At 39.0% G+C, this 18,469-nt stretch overlaps 1 protein-coding gene across 1 annotated transcript in view; it reads left to right on the top strand.

Moving 5' to 3' along the window:
• ENTHD1 (ENTH domain containing 1) overlaps positions 1–18,469 on the top strand; it is a gene marked incomplete at both ends in the record, with an annotated part of 93,424 nt that overhangs the window by 70,243 nt on the left and 4,712 nt on the right. The window contains 1 exon segment of the mRNA XM_082636313.1: positions 10,126–10,521. Within this exon segment, the coding sequence (XP_082492439.1) occupies positions 10,126–10,521 (396 nt within the window).

The raw sequence follows: 18,469 nt of genomic DNA, 5'->3' as shown, positions 1-18,469 counted from the left end.
TCTTTATTCCTGTCTTGCCCCCAGGTTCTTCAGAACCTTTTTTTTTTTTTTTTAGATTCCATATATATGTGTTAGCATATGGTATTTGTTTTTCTCTTTCTTACTTCACTCTGTATGACAGACTCTAGGTCCATCCACCTCACTACAAATAACTCAATTTTTCTTTTTATGGCTGAGTAATATTCCATTGTATATATGCCTTATTATCTTCAGGTCCTATTTCCTTTGATTAACATAATTACTAAAGTAGAAGCTCCTTCAGTTACACAGTTTTAAACTACAGAAAGACATATTTTGGCATCCATCTTTTGTCATGCATGCCAGCTCTCTGTTTTGTAGCTGTAATTGGATACTATGTATCATACTTAACAAGAGAACTGATCACAGCAATAGCTCTGCTTTGTAGCTGTAATTGGATACTATGTATGAGACTAACAGGAGAACTGATCACAGCAATAGCTCTGTTGGAATATAACACCCATTATTAGATTCACAATATAATAGAATATAAAATAATTTGCAGTGATTATAGTACCTGAAACAAGGTAGTGGAATTATTGAAAAATGAAAAAGTGTTACCAGTATGGGAATGTTCCTATCTGTAGGCAAAGTCTCTCAACTCAGAATTAAATCTGATGTTCTCTTTTAAAAATGATTTCATCATCGTTTCCGAACTAGCAAAAACATTTTCAGTACCTTCGACAGCATAGCTATTTCCCTTTTGTCCTTAGGCTCAAAGCGTGGAGGTGTGTTGTTGGTGGGTTTTTTTTTTTTCCCTTGCTTCAGGCATTTTGGTGATAGTCTGCATTTAAATATGCTGTCTGATGTCTTACATAGGGAATAAGCTTCTTCCTAAAGATAACTGTCAAGAATATCCAAACCAGCTTTAATATGACTGACATTTCAAGGTCCTATTTTGCATTAATCAAGTATATTAGCAGGTGTAAATCACTGTGCAGTAAAGAGACTGGGTACAGTCTCATAATTAATACTGGGCTTCCATCCAGGAGTCTGCTGGATATATACATGAGAATAAAGCTTTTTGACATTCAGGTTTAAATTGAAAGAAAATGAGAAACCAGATAAAGCAAGCCAACCAAATTAATTCACTCTGTACTCCTCTCTGCCTTTTCAGTGGAATTCAGAGAAATTCTCTCCCAGAGAAAGTTGGGAAGCCCTCACGAAACAAACCCTTTAGTGTTTACAGAGTATCCATTTATGTGCTTTGTGTTCAAACATAAAAAGACAAATATTTTGCTGTTCTCCATCAAATCCCCACAGGTTCTCCTGGGCTTCAGAAAATTTTCCATAAATGCCGTTCATTCTTTATATGAATCCAAGAAAAAATCTACCCCACATCCCTTCCTGGGAGACTACAAACAGGCACAGATACACAGGCCAACTTAACTCTGTCCCCCTCTACAAGGCCCCGCATCCCTAAAGGCAGCCCCAGGGACAAATGGCCTGAACCCAGTCACTTCACAGTTATGCACCATTACAACGACTGTGGGAAAGAAGTACTTGGTGCAGCTGCTTCTTCCACACTCTTTAGTCCTTCTTCTACTCCCCTAAAAAGGGCATTGGTTTAGAATCAGGAATCTGCAGTTCTAGTCCTACTTCTGCCCTTTAATCATTATGTGATCCTGGCAAGTCACCTAATCTCTGGAAGTCTCAGGTTCTCCTGTATATCACAAAGGGACTGAATTAGAATGTCCTCTAAGACTTCTCCTGTCCTATAATCAAGTTCCTTTTAATGACTAGATCATCCAGATAATGATTCCTTGAACAAACATTTATCAAGTGACTGTTTAGGTACTCCACCGGTCAGTTACAGGTTGAACAAGTTGAACAGGATGTGCGCCCTGAGCGGGTGTTGAACCTCCAGGGGTGCCAGAGGTGTCAACAAGCTCTAACAGGTCGTCAACCACAAATTTGTTTATTGCTGATACCAGAGCTTAGTGGCTGCCACATACTAATACGTAATAAATATTTGTCAAATGAATGAATAATATTTGAAATAATAAGTGAAAATAAGAATATTCACATTGTATTATGCAAAAGCAAAGAAAAGAGGGATTCATTTTAACTCTGAGTATATAGAAAAGACTTTACAAAGGAGGTAGTATTTGAATTGAGCTTAGAAGAGTGAAATAGTTTTTGATAGAGAAGGGTAAGGGTGAGGATATTCTGGACTGAGGGAAGAGCATGAGCAGAACCAGAGAGACATGAAAGTGTATGTCTGCCTAATGGCCATCACCCTGGAAGCTGGAATCAGGTATAAAGAGGGAGAAGAGCATTTCAGGCAGGAGGAACAGTGTGGGTGAAGACTTGGTGCCTGGAAGGAGCATGGTAAATGTGAAGAACCGGGAGAAGTTAAGCATAGCAGAATCATACGGTTTTAGGAAAAGTAGTACAAAACGAGATGAGAGGTAAATGGGGACTGATTTTTGAAGAGCCTTGTAAACCATATTAAGTAGTTTGAAGAAGTATTGGAAAGAAAATGATCAGATTTTCATGTTTGGAAATGTCACTCTGGCTGTGCTATGCAGATTGAACTGGGGACAGGGCGGGGAGACCTTTTAGAGGCTGTGGGAGCAGCTATGCTCCAAAATAACCCGCGTGACTGGGAGGTTCATGGTCATATTAATAGAGGTAGAACAAACACCCAAGGATGAGGAGGCTGGAGGGTAGTGAGACTGCCCTGTGCAGAGGGATGACTATGTATTTAGGGCTGAAACTCAGCAGAAGTCAGAGCTGAGAATTAAAATGTGTGAATTACTTGCTTACAGGTGATATATCTCATCCTCCTTTAAGTATGGTAATAGGTGACGCCCTGGGGTATTGCAGAGGCAGAAAAGAAAGGGGCCAAAGATAACTGTCTACATTTTAGAGGAAACAGAGCCAGGGAAGAACATTGAAAAGATTGCTTAGTGAGATGGAGGAGCACCAGCAGAGTTCAGCTGAAGCAACCACAGAGGAATGAGTTTCAAGGAGTGTCTTGAGATTCCAATTTCCTTCTTCCTCATCGCTCCTGCCTGTCAGTCATGAGGTCCCCTGGCCCTGGCTCCTTCCTTTCTCTCCAGATTTCACTCCTCCCCTCTGCCACACACTTTGCTCTAGTACCACCGAATGGTTTGTATCTGCCCTGCTTTCCCCCACCTCACGCTGTCTGTAACCTTCATGGCTTTGCTGAGGTTGTCTCATCTACTTGGACACCCTTCCCATCTTTCTCATCTTGGTTGACTTCTCCTCCTTTCAGTCTGGCTCAAACACTACCTCTTTTAGAAGACTTCCTTGAACCTCTTTGACATCTTTGTACCTCTAAACCCTCACACAGTGCCTGAATGTGTAGTTTCGTGGTACTTGTTTTGGTATTAAATTAACCTTAGAATCTGAATTTCTCTGGTCTCCTGGTTGCTTTTCCTTATTTCTATTCTCTCCCAGCCCTAGAGCATTTAATTTAAAGATATAGCAATAATTTACCTAAAGTACTGTATCAGCCAGAATCCAGTAAAGAGACAAAACGGTGTACCAGTTATGATTCTGGCAGCTTTATTGAGGTATAATTATCATACAGTCAATGTAAATATTTAAAGTGTATAATCTGATAAGTTTTGACATATGTACATACCCATGAAATGACAACCACAATCAAGATAATACTCATCACCCCCAAAGTTTCCTTGTGCCCTTGGTAATCCTTACACCTGCCCTTCCCTGCCTTGCCCCTTCCCTGTTCCTATGTAACCACTAATCTACTCCCTGTCATTATAGATTTTATGGATTTTCTAGAATTTATATAAATGGATTCATACAGTAGGTGCTCTTTTGTCTGGCTTATTTCACTGTCTGGCCTAATTATTTTGAAGTTGTGTGCATCAGTAGTTCACTCATTTTTATTGTTGAGTGATATTTCATTGTATGGGTATACCATAATTTGTTTATCCGCTCACCTATTGAGGGACATTTGGGTTGTTTTCAGATTTTGTCTGTCAGAAGTCTTGGGAATTCCCTGGCGGTCCAGTGGTTAAGAATCCACGCTTCCAGTGCAGAGGGTGCGGGTTTGATCCCTGGTCGGGGAACTAAGATCCCATGTGCCATGCGGCTCAGCCAAAAAATTAAAAAACAAACAAACAAAAAAAACCAAACAAAAAAACATTCATGAAGAAGTCTTTGTGAGGACTTAAATTTTGTTTTCTATTGGCAAATACCTAGGAATGGAATGCTGGGTCAGCCAAACTGTTTCCCAAAGTAATTGCACCCTCTTACATTCCCACCAGCAATGTGTGTTACTCTAACCAGTGTCCTGTGAATGATGAGGTCTCCCACTGGCTAGTGGATGCATGAACTCCCCACCTGTGTGAGCTCTGAAGATCACACCTACTGTTCCTTTCGGGAGGTGCATGCCCCAGCTTCAGGTAGCTTCCTTACCTGCCTGCACTGGTCAGCAGATCTCCAGAGGTTTCTCTGGTACTCTGCCCTACACACTCCTATCATCTGGGCCTCCGCAGATGCCCAGCACCATCTCAATTCGGATACTACTGCACTCCCCCTGGGTTCCCACTTGCTTCTCTGTGGCCTGAAAACTCTCTCCAGGCAGTACACTGGGAAAATCCTTAGGGCTCACCTTCTTTATTTCCTTCTTTCAGAATTCCCTGTCCGGTATTGCCTGAAGTTCACAGTCTGGCAACACTGTTTCATTAATTTTGTCCAGTTTCTCAGTTGTTTTAAGCAGTAGGTTAAATCCAGTCTCTGTTCCATCTTAGCCAGAAGAGGAAGTCTCAGCACCAGTTATTTTAACAGAGTTTCTTCTTTGACCTATGGGCATTTGAAGTGTGTTTTTATTTATTTATTTTTTTGGCTGTGCCGCACGGCTTGTGGGATCTTAGTTCCTTGACCAGGGATTGAACTCGCACCCTAGGCAGTGAAAGCACGGAGTCCTAACCACTGGGCCACCAGGGAATTCCCTGAAATGTGTTTTTAAATCTCCAAATATCAGGGAGTTTTTTCTGGATATATTATTATTTATTTCTAATTCAATTCCACTGGCCAGAGAAGTTAATATAAGATTTCAAGCTTTTAAAGTCTATTGAGATTTGTTTCATGGCTCAGCATATAGTTTATCTTGGTAAACATACCATGTATACTTGCAAATTTACCAAAAAGTGTATTCCGCAGTGGTTAGGTGTGGTGCTTTATAGATGTTGATTAAGTCAAGATAGTTGATAGTGTTGTTTATGTCTTCTGTATCCTGATATTTTGTGTATTCTGTCACTTGCTGAGAGAGGGGTATCAAAATTGCCAACTGTGATTTGGTTGGATTTGTCTAATTCTCTCTTTAACTTTATCAGTTTTTGCTTCATTTAGTTTGAAACTCTGTTATACATCTACATACACATATTATGTTTATATCTTCCAGATGATTGACTCTTGTCATTATGAACTGTCCCTTTTATTCTCTAATAATACCCTTTGTCTTGAAGCCTATCTTATCTGATCTTAATATAGCCACTCAGCTTTTTAATGCTTATTGTTACATGGTATGTCTTTTAAAATCCTTTTACTTTCAATTTACTTGTGACTTTGTTTTTAAACTGTGTCTCTTGTATACGGCATATAATTGGATCTTGTTTTTTATCCAGTCTGGAAAATATGACTGAAAAAAACACTGATATGGTTGGATTTAGGTCTACTATTTTATTTTCTGCTTGTCCCATCTGTGTTTTGTTCCTCTGTTCTTTCCTTACTGACTTCTTTTGGGCTAATTCAATACTTTTTAGAATTCCATTTTAATTTATCAATTGGATTTTTAGTTATACCTCTTTGTATTAATTTTAGTGGTTTCTCTAGGGATTAATTTATATATCCAGAACCTTGTGCAGTCCCACTGCATCACCACTTCGCATAAAATGTAAGAATCTTGCAACAATATAGGTCTAATTTACTACCCCATCATTTATGCCGTAATTGTAGTATAAATTATATTTACGTTTGTTGTAATACTTCACACACGGTGTTATAATTTTTTAAATAGTCACATATATTTTAAAGAAATTAAGAGAAAAAATAATATCCTATATTTACCTTAATATTTCCCATTTCTAGCACTCCTTATCCTTCCCAAAGATCCAACTTCCCATCTGGTATAATAATCTTTCTTCAACCTGAAGTACTTCCTTTAACATTTCTTGTTATAAAGGCCTGCTAGCCATTAATTCTCTTAGTTTTTGTTCATCTGAATATGTTTTTATTTTGCCTTCAATTTTAAAGGATATTATTGCTGAATATTGAATTCTGCATTGACAGTTTTCATTTCCTTTCAGCACAATATATGTGTGTGTGTGTGTATATATATATATATAATAATCTGGTAATTAATACAGTTTATTGGCTTTTGCCCCTTTTTTGTTTTACCTTTCCTACTCCCTCACTTGTGCTCTTGGGATCACCAGCCAAATCAACTACCTGCATCTAAGTCTTTTTTTCAGAGTCTGCCTTTGGGGGAACCCAAACTGAAACATGTTTAATTTACGTTATATAAATCTGTATACGAATATACAAATACTTTCTTTTTTTCCCATGAAAAAGACCATTTGCTAAACAAATGTATTCTTTATATTCACTCATTTATTGAGAAGCTGCAGTCTCCTATACATTGTGAAATTGAACTGGTAACTTGTATTATTAGTTATTTTTATGTCTTTGGCACTTTGTGTGTATATGCATGCAAGTATGTATATATATTCTTTCCTTCTACCTATCTACTTATCTATCTCAATAAAATACACACTTGCTCTTAAGTTCACTGACAGTTAGAACTATGACTTCCTCTTAAGTATGTCTCTAAAATCTAATACACTTCAGTGCAAACAGTAGGTGCTCAACAAGCGTTTCTTGATTGATCATTGATTGATCATTCTTATTTTTAGGCTCCACATACACTATGCATTGTTATACACAAAGTCAACATATAAAATTAACATTAGATAATTTACAAATTAAGGAATTATTAAATTTAACAAATATTTGCACACCTCCTATAGGCAAAAGCATGGTGGAGGCTATGAAGTCAGAATGCAGGAACATAATATGGTGTGTGATAGGCTCTATACAGGAAATAATTCAGTGAAAAAATGAGTTTACAGAAATAAATACTATTTCATAGAAGGGAAGGATTAGGATTGAGCGATAGACATGACTGGAAATAGCTTCCAGAAGTAGTAATTATTTGAGAAGGGCCTTGAGGAATAGGTAGGATTTAAATAGACAGAGAACGGGGAGGGTGTTCCAGTGTTGGAGTGCAGGGTGAGAAATCAATGGTAATAAAGCTAAAGAAAGATGAAATAACACGGAGAATGAGGATAAAGGGACCTGAATGAACATGGGGTGTGTGAGCAACCAAGAGAATGGCCTGACTGAGAGTTAATTTCCTATTGAGTAACGATAGAAAATAAGCAATGAAGGGCCTTTAAACCCAAGGCATGTAGACTTTGTCACTGAAACAAGAGGGAATTTTTGCAGGATTTTTTTAACGTGAACTCTAAATAACTAAAGTAGAGATTAAATTGAAGAGGATCAGTTTGGCACGTTGCACAGAAAGAGCAGGGATGAAACACAGCTGATGGCAGAGAAACCCAGTACAACTTGCTGTCTAGAATCTTCAGGCCTCCGTAGCTTTCCGGTTAAGTGAAGATTTTTTTCTTTTAAGTAATCTGTGCATTTAAAATCATTATTTTTGATTTGTCATTGTGCTTTCTCTTTTAGATCATAGTATTTTATTCATTTTAAAAGGTTATCAGTTTTTTAAAAAGTCTAAGCAACCAGAAGATTGCATTCTGTTCTTTCTGGACTATTGAGAAAGGGGGCTGATAGAAACATAATGACTCCAGTCTGGTTTTTTTTTTTTTTTTTTTTTTTTTTTTTTTTCCCGTACGCGGGCCTCTCACTGCTGTGGCCTCTCCCGTTGCGGAGCACAGGCTCCGGACGCACAGGCCCAGCGGCCATGGCTCACGGGCCCAGCCGCTCCGCGGCATATGGGATCCTCCCAGACCGGGGCACGAACCCGCATCCCCTGCATCGGCAGGCGGACTCTCAACCACTGCGCCACCAGGGAGGCCCTCCAGTCTGGTTTTTTTCATTGAATTTTAAGATTTTCTTTTTTGTTCTTTTGTAATTTTAAATTTGTGTACTAAACTTTAAAATTGTGGTTATACAGATGACTTTATACATCCCAATTCTGAGATTTTGATGGAGTGTTACTACGAATATTGTCACCAGAAAGTCAATGTCACTCTGAATTATCTTAGTTTACATATTGCTAAATTTCAAGATGATTTCATTACTTATAGAAAGAGTTTCCTCCTAAGAAAAATGAAAGTCAATGGAAAAATATTTAACTAAAATTCACTTTTTAGGAATGCTTTTATGTCAATCTGGTGATGTACACATGCACTTTGGGATACCATTGATCTCGTATTCTACTAAGAATATATTAATTTTTTAAAGAACGTTTATCAACTAGGTATAATGATCATATGCACATCAGGAATATTTTAGAAGTTATTAAGTAGTTAAACTATATTCAATTAAAAAAACAAAGGCATTACCTTTTTTTATTCTTGTGCTTCAGTTTGGCTTTTCACTCAACAAGCACTTATCAAACACATCCTATGGGAATGGCACTGTTGTGTGCTGCGGTATAAAGAAAACTAGTAAGGTCTCCTGAAGGAGTCTGTTTTCAGGTAGGCAGCCAGACTTGTAGTTAACAAGATGAAGTGTTACCACTGCTCACAGGGCTCCAAACAGGATATGGTAAGATAAACAATAATAGGATAAGGCGAGGAAAAAAAATCAGGGCAAGCTTTATAGAGAAGGTGAGAGTTGAATTGAGTTTTAAAAGATGAAAAAGTTTGGAGATGAGAGGGCTGGGAAAAATGGAATTCCTGGTAGAGGTAATGATTTAGGTTTCTTGAACTGTCTGATTCTGTGGTAAACCAGCAGCACTTTTGCCCAGGTTAGCCTCCAACTGTGGATGAAAATGGAAAGGAAGGTTAGAGTCAAAGAAAAATTTGTTTTTCTTTATAATAACTCAGAGCCTGCAAGTGATGATAATAAGCATCTCACTGCACACTATGAGGCATGTTGTGATGCACATTGTGATATGTAAACACTTGATAGCAACTTACTTAATTCCTGTTGCCTCCTCTCTTCTGGGAGCTCAAATGAGACAGTCTTCCTCTTGCCCTCTCTCAGTTTTCTTTCTTTCCATATCCAACTTCAGATGAAACTATTTGAGAGCAAGTCTGTAGCACTGACAGTGTTGATAACAATTTGCATCTAGAAACTTGGACCAGGCTCATAATTCATATTCAGTAATATTTCCATATCAGACCCACCCTAAATTTCAGATCCTCTCCATTCTTTCAATTCCTTCAATTTGTAATAAATATTATTTGTCTGTTGTATTCCAGGTACTTTGTCTGTTATATTCTAGGTACTTTGGTAATATTAATGAATAAAAGGGACAAAGATCCCTGACCTGATGGAACTTACATTTTAGTAATCATCACAACTGCTCTGGAAAATTGCTTTTTTTCTCCCACAGAGATTTATTATTAAAATTAGGTTGCTATCTAAGAGACTGATTTTCTTTTACAGGCTTTGTATAGACACTGGGGTGGGAAAACATTTTTTATTTCTGGGGAAAAAGGCTTTTTTGTAGCTGGGGGTTCTGTAAGGCTAGACCAGTATGATGTGGCATAATTTCTCTAGTTTATCTTGTAAGAGATGAAGGTTTGAAGGCACTAAAAATATAGTGGTTTCAGAGACAGATAAGTGGGTGAAGGGAGAAATATTTAAAGACAAGTTATTTGAAGCTTTCCTTGACTTGGCTTCAGTGAGGAGAGAGAGAGAGAAGACAGCCACCAAATGACTAGTGCATCAATTATAGCTTGGGTATACTTTATATAGACAGAATAGAAACATAGTAAGAAAGTAGAAACGACTAAATAGGAGAGAATTCTGTTATGGCATAAAAAAAATCCAATTATTAAAAATGCAGTAAATTTGAAATAGAGTATTTTCAGTTTTATTTTTTGTTTACAGCTCTTATTTGTTACTTCACAGATGCTGTGCCTGTTCCCTCAGAAAAAAGCCCATCTCTGCAGACAAGTGTGAGTTTCGACAGGAAATCAGACAGTACCATTACAAATATTGTAATAGAAAACCCTTTGCAAACGTCTCTAGAAAAGCAGCCAGCTGCAAAAAGTTTTGAAACATTGACAACTTTACCAGCATTTTGGCCATCTAGTAAAGAAGAGTTCATCAACCCTGATTTAAGGATATCAAAGTCGGAGTCTGCTTTCTATAACCAGGGCTCTGTGGAGACACTCTCTGTCTCTCCCTCATTCAAAACATTTGACCCAGTGAAAGAGACTGTAATCAGTAAGGACCATCAGAAACGAACAGAATCCGGCCTGGTTCAGAAGGAGGATGAAAACCTCAAGAGCTTAACCACATGGGGTGAGTCTACAAAAAACAAGCAAAAAACCTCTTTTGAAGTACTCTTCTTTTACTTTTCTCTGCTTTCTGTCTCCTGTTTTTGTTCCCTCTTTTTACTCTCCATCCATTGGTATTAAGAGAGGTACTTGAGCTGGGAAAGTCCCTTTTTATTAAAGGGCTAATAGCAGTTCATCTTTGTGGGTTACACGTGCTTGATTGAAGCACACATTCTGAACAGTTTTGATGCAGAACAAATTAGAACTAGCATTAAAGAAGAGCTTCCTGTTAAACATTTAGGCTAATTATTAAAAAACTATATGAAAAAAATTGTTTAGTATGTATATCGGTATGTATACACACACACACACACACACACACACATATGGGAACACATGCATATGTGTGTGTGTTTTCCCTTTTTGAAAAGAGTTGTATACTGATTCCAAAAACAGGTGGAGAATCTCTTCCCTTTTCTGTCTTACAAAACATTAAGAGGGTTTCAGTATTCTTTAGACTGGATGATAAAGGATAAAGCCAGCTGAGATTCCAGGTCGTTGGCCATCAGATATTAAATCCTACATTTTTATAATTACACTTTCTTCTGTAAAGTTAATTAGTAAAAGAATAACTTGTTTGCTGGTGCATTTTTCAAAGACTAAGTAGTTTATTGATTCTTATATATGATAATGCTAATTAACTCATATAAATATAAAGTTTTTAATATAAATCTTTTAAACTGCCTCAAATTCAGGTCAGAAGTACAATATAAATACAAACAATGGAAGACAAAATGTTGAAGTTAAAGAAATTTATCTTGGTGCTAGTAAGGCCAGTGAATAACAAAAGACTCTTCTTACTGCTCTTTCCAGAACTTTTTTGAATTGAATAGCCTAAAAATAAGACTAATTCTTAGTTTTGTCACCAGATCAACTTTTCTGCTGAGACTGCTGATGGAGAACCCAGTTAGTACTGGTTATGATGGCCATGTTAGTTTATGTGCATGGCTGTCCCCTGGGAAGTTGTTATTTTGATTCATTTCTTTCACAAATACCGCAAAAAGAAAATTGAAAATAAATTTTGGTCACTGCTTGTGCACCAAGTACATTTAATTATAAAAATTAGCAAGAAGTTCCTCTAAAACCAGTTAACAAGGAAGACTTCTCCTACTTAAAATGAAGTAGATAGCATTAGTCTAATCCTCCACCAAAAATACTGGTTAAAGCTGGAAAACTATTAGAAGTCATCGTAAAACAACCAAGGTAGAAAACACATGATGGGTCAGGATCCTAGGAGAAAGGATTGTGATATTGTGATATAATAAAAAATATATATTTGGTCTTCATCACTGATTCCTGGCACAGACCTCCTGAAACCCTTGTAATTTCCTGAGTGATAGGAGAGAGAGGAGCATCTTTTGTTATTCATAATAAGCCCTTTCAAGCTCACCCCTGACTTGTGGGGAGAGGAGAGTGGGTGGATGCTGAGTTAATCATCAGGGGCCAGTGATTTGGTCAATCATACCTACGTATTGGAACTTCTATAAAAACCCTAAACAACGGGGTTTAGAGTGCTTCCTGGTTGGGGAACACATAAAGGTTCTGGGAGGATGGCACATCTGGAGAAGTCATGGCAGCTCTGTGCCCCTATCCCATACCTTGCCCTATGCATTTCTTCCATTTGGCTGTTCCTTTATAAACCAGTAATAGTAAGTAAAGCATGTTCCTGAGTTTTGCGAGCCATTCTAGCAAATTATCAAACCCAAGGAGGGGACCATGGGATCCTTCAATTTATAGTCAACAGATCAGAAATAGAGGAGGCCTGAACTTGCAATTGGCGTCTGAAATGGGGGGCAGTCTTGAGTGTTTAAGCCCTTAATCTCTGGGGTCTGCAATAACTCTGGGTAGTTAGTGTCAGAATTGAATTAAATTGTAGGACACACAATTGGGTGTCCACAGAGCACAGGAGAAATCCTTCGTGTGGAAAACCCACACGTTTGGTGTCAGAAGTGATGTGAGAAGAGTAGGAAACTAGTTCACATTTAGTTGGTCCCACATTCACCTCAGTTTTCCCCGCTTGCATTGTTTGCTTATTAGCAGAGCAGGATGATAGAAGCTGAGGGAAAATTAGAGGCCTGGGCTTTCCACAGTCTCACTGAGCTTGGGAGGTAGGGTTGGAGTTTGGGACTTCCAAGGTGTCAGGGACTCAAGGGGCCAATATTCCAGAGGGGAGGGAATCACAGAGAAAAAGTTGGTAAGTCTTTGTGTAATTTCTTACTGTTACATTTGCCTGCTGCTAAACTGCTAATGTTCTGGATAAGATGCCGAGAAACGAAATGGGAAGCATCCAACCCGTTTAGCCAGCCTAAATGGGAAGAGGCTGACGAGCTAATCAGAGATTCTCATAATCTTGTGGCACTAAGAGACAGAGGTTGGAGTTCAGGATATGCCAAATTGTAGGGGCTCTGGTAAATACTCTGTGCTTTCAGCTGGGCTCTCTAACAGGCTACACCCTAAGCATCAGAAGTACACTCTAGGAGTAAGGACAAGCCAGAAATAGAACAGCCCTCCCAAATGCTGAAACCAAACTTCAACTAGAGCAAAGTGTCTGGAAGACAATGAAATCCTTTCTTGAGAGCTGCTACAGTTTTTCATGCATAATGTTTGACATTCAACAAAAAATTACCAGGCATACCAGGAAATGAACAAATGACCAGAAATACAGGAGAAAACAGACAACAGAAAGAGACTCACAAATAATCGAGGTACTGAAGTTATAAGATAGGTACTTTAAAATAATTATGATTAATATAATCAAGAAAACAGAAGAAAAGATGGGGAATTTCATCAGAATAGAATACTACTATCTATAAAAAAAGAATCAAGTGAATTCATGAATCCCAAAGCTGAAAAATATAGTAACTGAAATTAATACCTTGAAGGTACTGTTCAGTTCACATGGCCTGAGATGTCCAAAGAGAGAGTTCAGCACTGGCAGAGAAGCTGAAAATTTATGAGGGAAACCCTGAAAGGGAGGGAGACTCAGATGGAGTCTCAGATTCCATTTATAAACTCTGCCCAAATCCTTGACTGACCGCTAAACTGTATGTGTAAGGGAAGACCCCAGTGACTCATGGAAAAAAAAAAGAACACTGGAAATTATAAATATGTGGGTAAATATAAAATACTATATATTTTATTTTTAATTCTAATTTGAAAAGTAACATACAACTGTTTTCTTCCATTCTTTCTAGAGAATGGAAGAGGGAGCTGATAAGACACTGAGAAGACGAAGGAGTAGTAATTTGTAGTCCAGATTTGCATCCACCTGTGCTTTTCTCCTGTAGTGCTGAGCATCCCAGGGATAGGAATGAAAAGGGTAGATATTTAAATTGAAATAGGATTAGGACAGGGATTGGGGAACTGCAGCCTCTTGGTCCACAGCCTGTTTTTGTAAATAAAGTTTTATTGGAAAACAGCCACACTACTCAGCTCGCATATTGTCTTTGGCTGCTTTTATGCTACATCAGCAGAGCTGAGTAGTTCAAACAGAGACTGTATGTACCACAAAGCCTAAAAGATTTACTCTCCGGTCCTTTATATAAAAGGTTTGCTGACTCCTGAATTAGGAATTAGTAGCAGGTAAGGCAGAAGACGTTTTGGCAAGTGGGTAGGTAGAAAGTGGCTGAAGTGATGGATCCTTGGATTCTAGACTGGACAAGAAAGGAACCAGAACCAGGAGGCACTGATAGAAAATAGAAGGATCATTGCATCTATTGTCTCAATGAGGCCAAAGTGTAGATGTATTAAAAGGAATGTAAAAGGAATCTAAAAGGCTGGAAGTAATTGAGAAGAAAAGTAATCTTGGAAAACAAGATTTCAGAGTAGGGCAGTTGTGAGTGATGACATATTCTAGGGAATACTCAGAGGAAAGGCTGAAGGTCATTGTGGTTGAGGAATTCAAGAAATGATGAGGCTAGGATGGATGGCTAGTCTCAGATGATGGAGGATAGAGAAGATAGTACCTATTTCCTGGTTTTCTTTTAAGAAATATTTGTTTACATGAAGGCTCCAGGTCTGATGTTATAAACTCTTTGGAGATAATGAGCTGGGCAAATTAAAAAATACTTGCACACTCATGTTTCAGCAGTTCGCAAATATCAGGGAGGCTGTCTGAGGCAGCCACCTAATACACTTTACTGAATGAGAGGGATGGATTTGCTGCATCGACCTCCTTTGACCCTTTGATGATAAATGACTGTTCCTAGAACAGCCCATTCCTTCTGCTCCTCTGTTTATTTGGAGCTCAAACTGTTGTTTTAGGTCGTTAGTTTATCATGCACGCTAAAAAGGAAGCAGGAGCTAGTAAGTACTTAGAAGCCAGATCTGGTGGCAGGCAGCTTTCATTATAGTCTCATAAGCCACAGTTAGGGTAAGTGTGTTAGACGCACTGGATTTTACTTTCTAATTTGGGGGAGGAAAAAAAAATCTATACATTCTCATGTTGGGATAGTTGTGAGCATTCTCACTGGCTTCGTCCTTTCTTTCTGTCTCATCGGTTCCATTTTCTTACTCTGAATTTCAGCAGTAGTTGTTCTTTGTAGCTGTTTTTCAGTTTACCTTTGCTGGGGAAAGAAACCAAACATGACACACACACAAAAGACTCATTAACCATACCTTTTCTTTTGGGCTATAAAAGCCTTCAAAGCTAGAACAATTAACAATTTCCCTAAGAAATGGGGAAAATGATAGAAAACAGTTCTGCAGACCATCTCAGCTAAGTCTGAGCTACTGGTCAGGCTGATTCAGAAGCACCACGCAGAGCAGAGCATTGAAGGGAGAGGGGAGTCTTATCACCTGCCGGGGAAGTCACAGCGCAGGTGCTCCCTGTCCCCCAGACACAGCCCCGACAACTCTTCCAGCTGTGCGGCCCCTGCCTGCTTTTGTACAGACAAGAAGACACACTGATTTGATTTTTTTAATTTAGTGAACCAAACTTATACTTCATAGGTAAGTGAGTAAACTCACCTTTAATCCAGTAATCCAATTTTCCTAATACAAATGTAGCATAAGTGATTTATAATCACTTATAATGAGGCAGACTTATTAGCATTTCTCTGTGTTACTCCTAAATCTGGTTCTTTTGGTAGCTTATTTATAATAATGGAATTAAAAATAAAATTTCAAATATTACATTAAAAAAATTGAGATCTAATTCATATACCATAAAATGCACCATTTTATAATGGACAATTTAGTGGTTTTCAGTATATTCTTAGAGTTGTACAGCCATCACTACTGATTCCAGAACGTTTCCGTGACCCTCAAAAGTCCTGTACAGGGACTTCCCTGGTGACGCAGTGGTTAAGAATCACCTGCCAAGGCAGGGCACATGGGTTTGAACCCTGGTCCAGGAAGATCCCACATGCCACGGAGCAATTAAGCCCGTGCGCTACAACTCCTGAGCCTGTGCTCTAGAGCCTGCGAGCCTCATCTACTGAGCCCTCATGCCACAACTACTGAAGCCCGCGTGCCTAGAGCCCATGCTACGCAACAAGAGAGGCCACCGTGATGAGAAGCCTGCACACCACAACAAAGAGTAGCCCCCACTCGCCGCAACTAGAGAAAGCCTGCGAACAGCAACGAAGACCCAACACGGCCAAAAAATCAATCAATCAATTAATTATTATTATTTTTTTATGGCGGTACGTGGGCCTCTCACTGTTGTGGCCTCTCCCGTTGCGGAGCACAAGCTCCGGACGTGCAGGCTCAACGGCCATGGCTCACGGGCCCAGCCGCTCCGCGGCATGTGGGATCCCCCCGGACCGGGGCATGAACCCGTGTCCCCTACATTAGCAGGCAGACTCTCAACCACTGCGCCACCGGGGAAGCCCCAATTAATTAATTTTTTAAAAGTCCTGTACACATGAGGGGTCACTCCCAGTCCCCCTCACCCCAGCCCCTGGCAACCACTATCTACTTTCTATCTCTCTGGATTTGTCTATTCTGGACATTTCATATGATGGAGTCATGCAATGTGTGGCCTTCTGTGACTGATTACTTTCACTGAGCATCATGTTTTCAAGGTTTATCCATGTTGTAACATAAATCAGTACTTCCTTCCTTTTCATGTCTGAATAATATTCCAATGTGTAGATAAACACATTTTATTTATCCCTCCATCAGTTGATGGACATTAGAGTTGTTTCCACTTTTTGGCTGTTATGAATAATTCTGTTACGAAGATTTTTGTAAATGTCTCATTTTTTTAACCATAGAACAAAATCAGAATAGTTTAATTCATGTGTGTAGGTAACTTGACAGCCATTATATATCAGTGAGGAAGACTGAAAGAGATGAATTGGAGGATGAAAAAAAAAATCCCTCTGTTGTACAGCGAACTGTTTAGTTGACCAAAGACCTGCTGCTAGCAGAAAAATTTCCATTTACTGCTAAAGAGAGTTTTTAAATATTTCCAGAAGTGTATTTGTCATCTTATTTTTGCAGTCCAGTACTTCCAAATGCTTTTTAAGTTTAAAATTGTAATATGATAATTAACAGACCCAATGTTATTCGTGAGTATAAAAAGTTAGAGATAACACATCAGCATTTGGAATAATTTTGTCAGTGCTATATTCAAGTGAGTGCAACATTCATTAGCATGCATGTATCACACAGTGAGATTTTTACAACCAGTCATTTACTGCAGTTTATTTGCAATATTCTCTGCATTTCAGCTCTGGGGGGTGGACTGTATGAAGAGGATGCTTGTTAACAAATAACCTCCTTAGTGAGCCAGAGAAGGGTCACTAAACAGGCAGGGAGATGCACCCTGAAGTGCAGTGTGCAGTGTCTGGTACAGCTGCAGCGTGTTTGGAAACAAAAGTAAATTGGCCTGCAGCAATTAGAGGTGAAGTGGCTTTTTATGAGCAAAAGCATCCTGTAGCCTATGAATCAAAGCTGCAGAACTGTAAACAGTGAGAAGCTATTTACTCAGCAGTTGTAGCTACAAAGCAGAAGAAAGGTGGGCATACAGTAAAAAGCAGTGATTCTCAAACCTGAGCATGCAACAGAAACGGAGGTTTGTTAAAACTCTGTTTCCTGAGCCCAGCCCGTCCCCCAAAGTGTCTGATTCAGTTAGTCCGGGGCGGGGCCCAAGAAGTTCATCTCGAACAAATAACCAGGTGATGCTGCTGCTGCTCCTGGTTCAGGAACCACACTCTGAGAAACACTACACGTAAAGTGGAATACCAGATACTCATCACGTCATACATGTGTGACTGTCATAACTGTGTTCTCTTTACATATATAACAATATTTGACTCAAATATTATTTTCTTCCTGGCCTTCTTAAATGTTCCTTATGAAATCATTCTTCCTGACCAGAGTGAATTATTTCTAGAATAGTTTCTTAGTACTCTTAACATATGTGTTTTGGGTCCTAGAATCTTAGAATCTCACCAAGGATATATAGTTCTGTCACATGATGCGTTGATCTTGCCTGAAACATTCCTGCCACACGGTCATTCAGGCTGTGCATGAGCTCCATGAGTATCAAGAAACTCACCACTTTCCAAGGCAGCTCATTTCATGTGTGGAAAACCATGACTATTAAAAAGTTTTCTTTTTTAAATTGGGCTGAAATCTCTTTTCCTATTACTTTCACCTGTTAACCCCAGTTCCAACTTGTGCACAATATGAGAAAAGGGAGATAAATATTACTAAGATTTTTGTGACTGTTGTCCAATAACCAAATATAGCCTCTTACCCTTTGTCCTCCTATCCACTTTTTTTTTTTTTTTTTTTTTTTTTGCGGTACGCGGGCCTCTCACTGTTGTGGCCTCTCGCGTTGCAGAGCACAGGCTCCGGACGCGCAGGCTCAGCGGCCATGGCTCACGGGCCCAGCCGCTCTGTGGCATGTGGGATGTTCCCATACTGGGGCACAAACCCGTGTCGCCTGCATCGGCAGGCGG

This window comes from Mesoplodon mirus (genome assembly GCF_964341445.2).
Source record: "Mesoplodon mirus genome assembly, chromosome: 11".
Lineage (NCBI taxonomy): Eukaryota > Metazoa > Chordata > Mammalia > Artiodactyla > Ziphiidae > Mesoplodon > Mesoplodon mirus.
The sequence above is the reverse complement of the archived record's forward strand: the minus strand, read 5'-3'. Positions and strand labels throughout refer to the sequence as shown.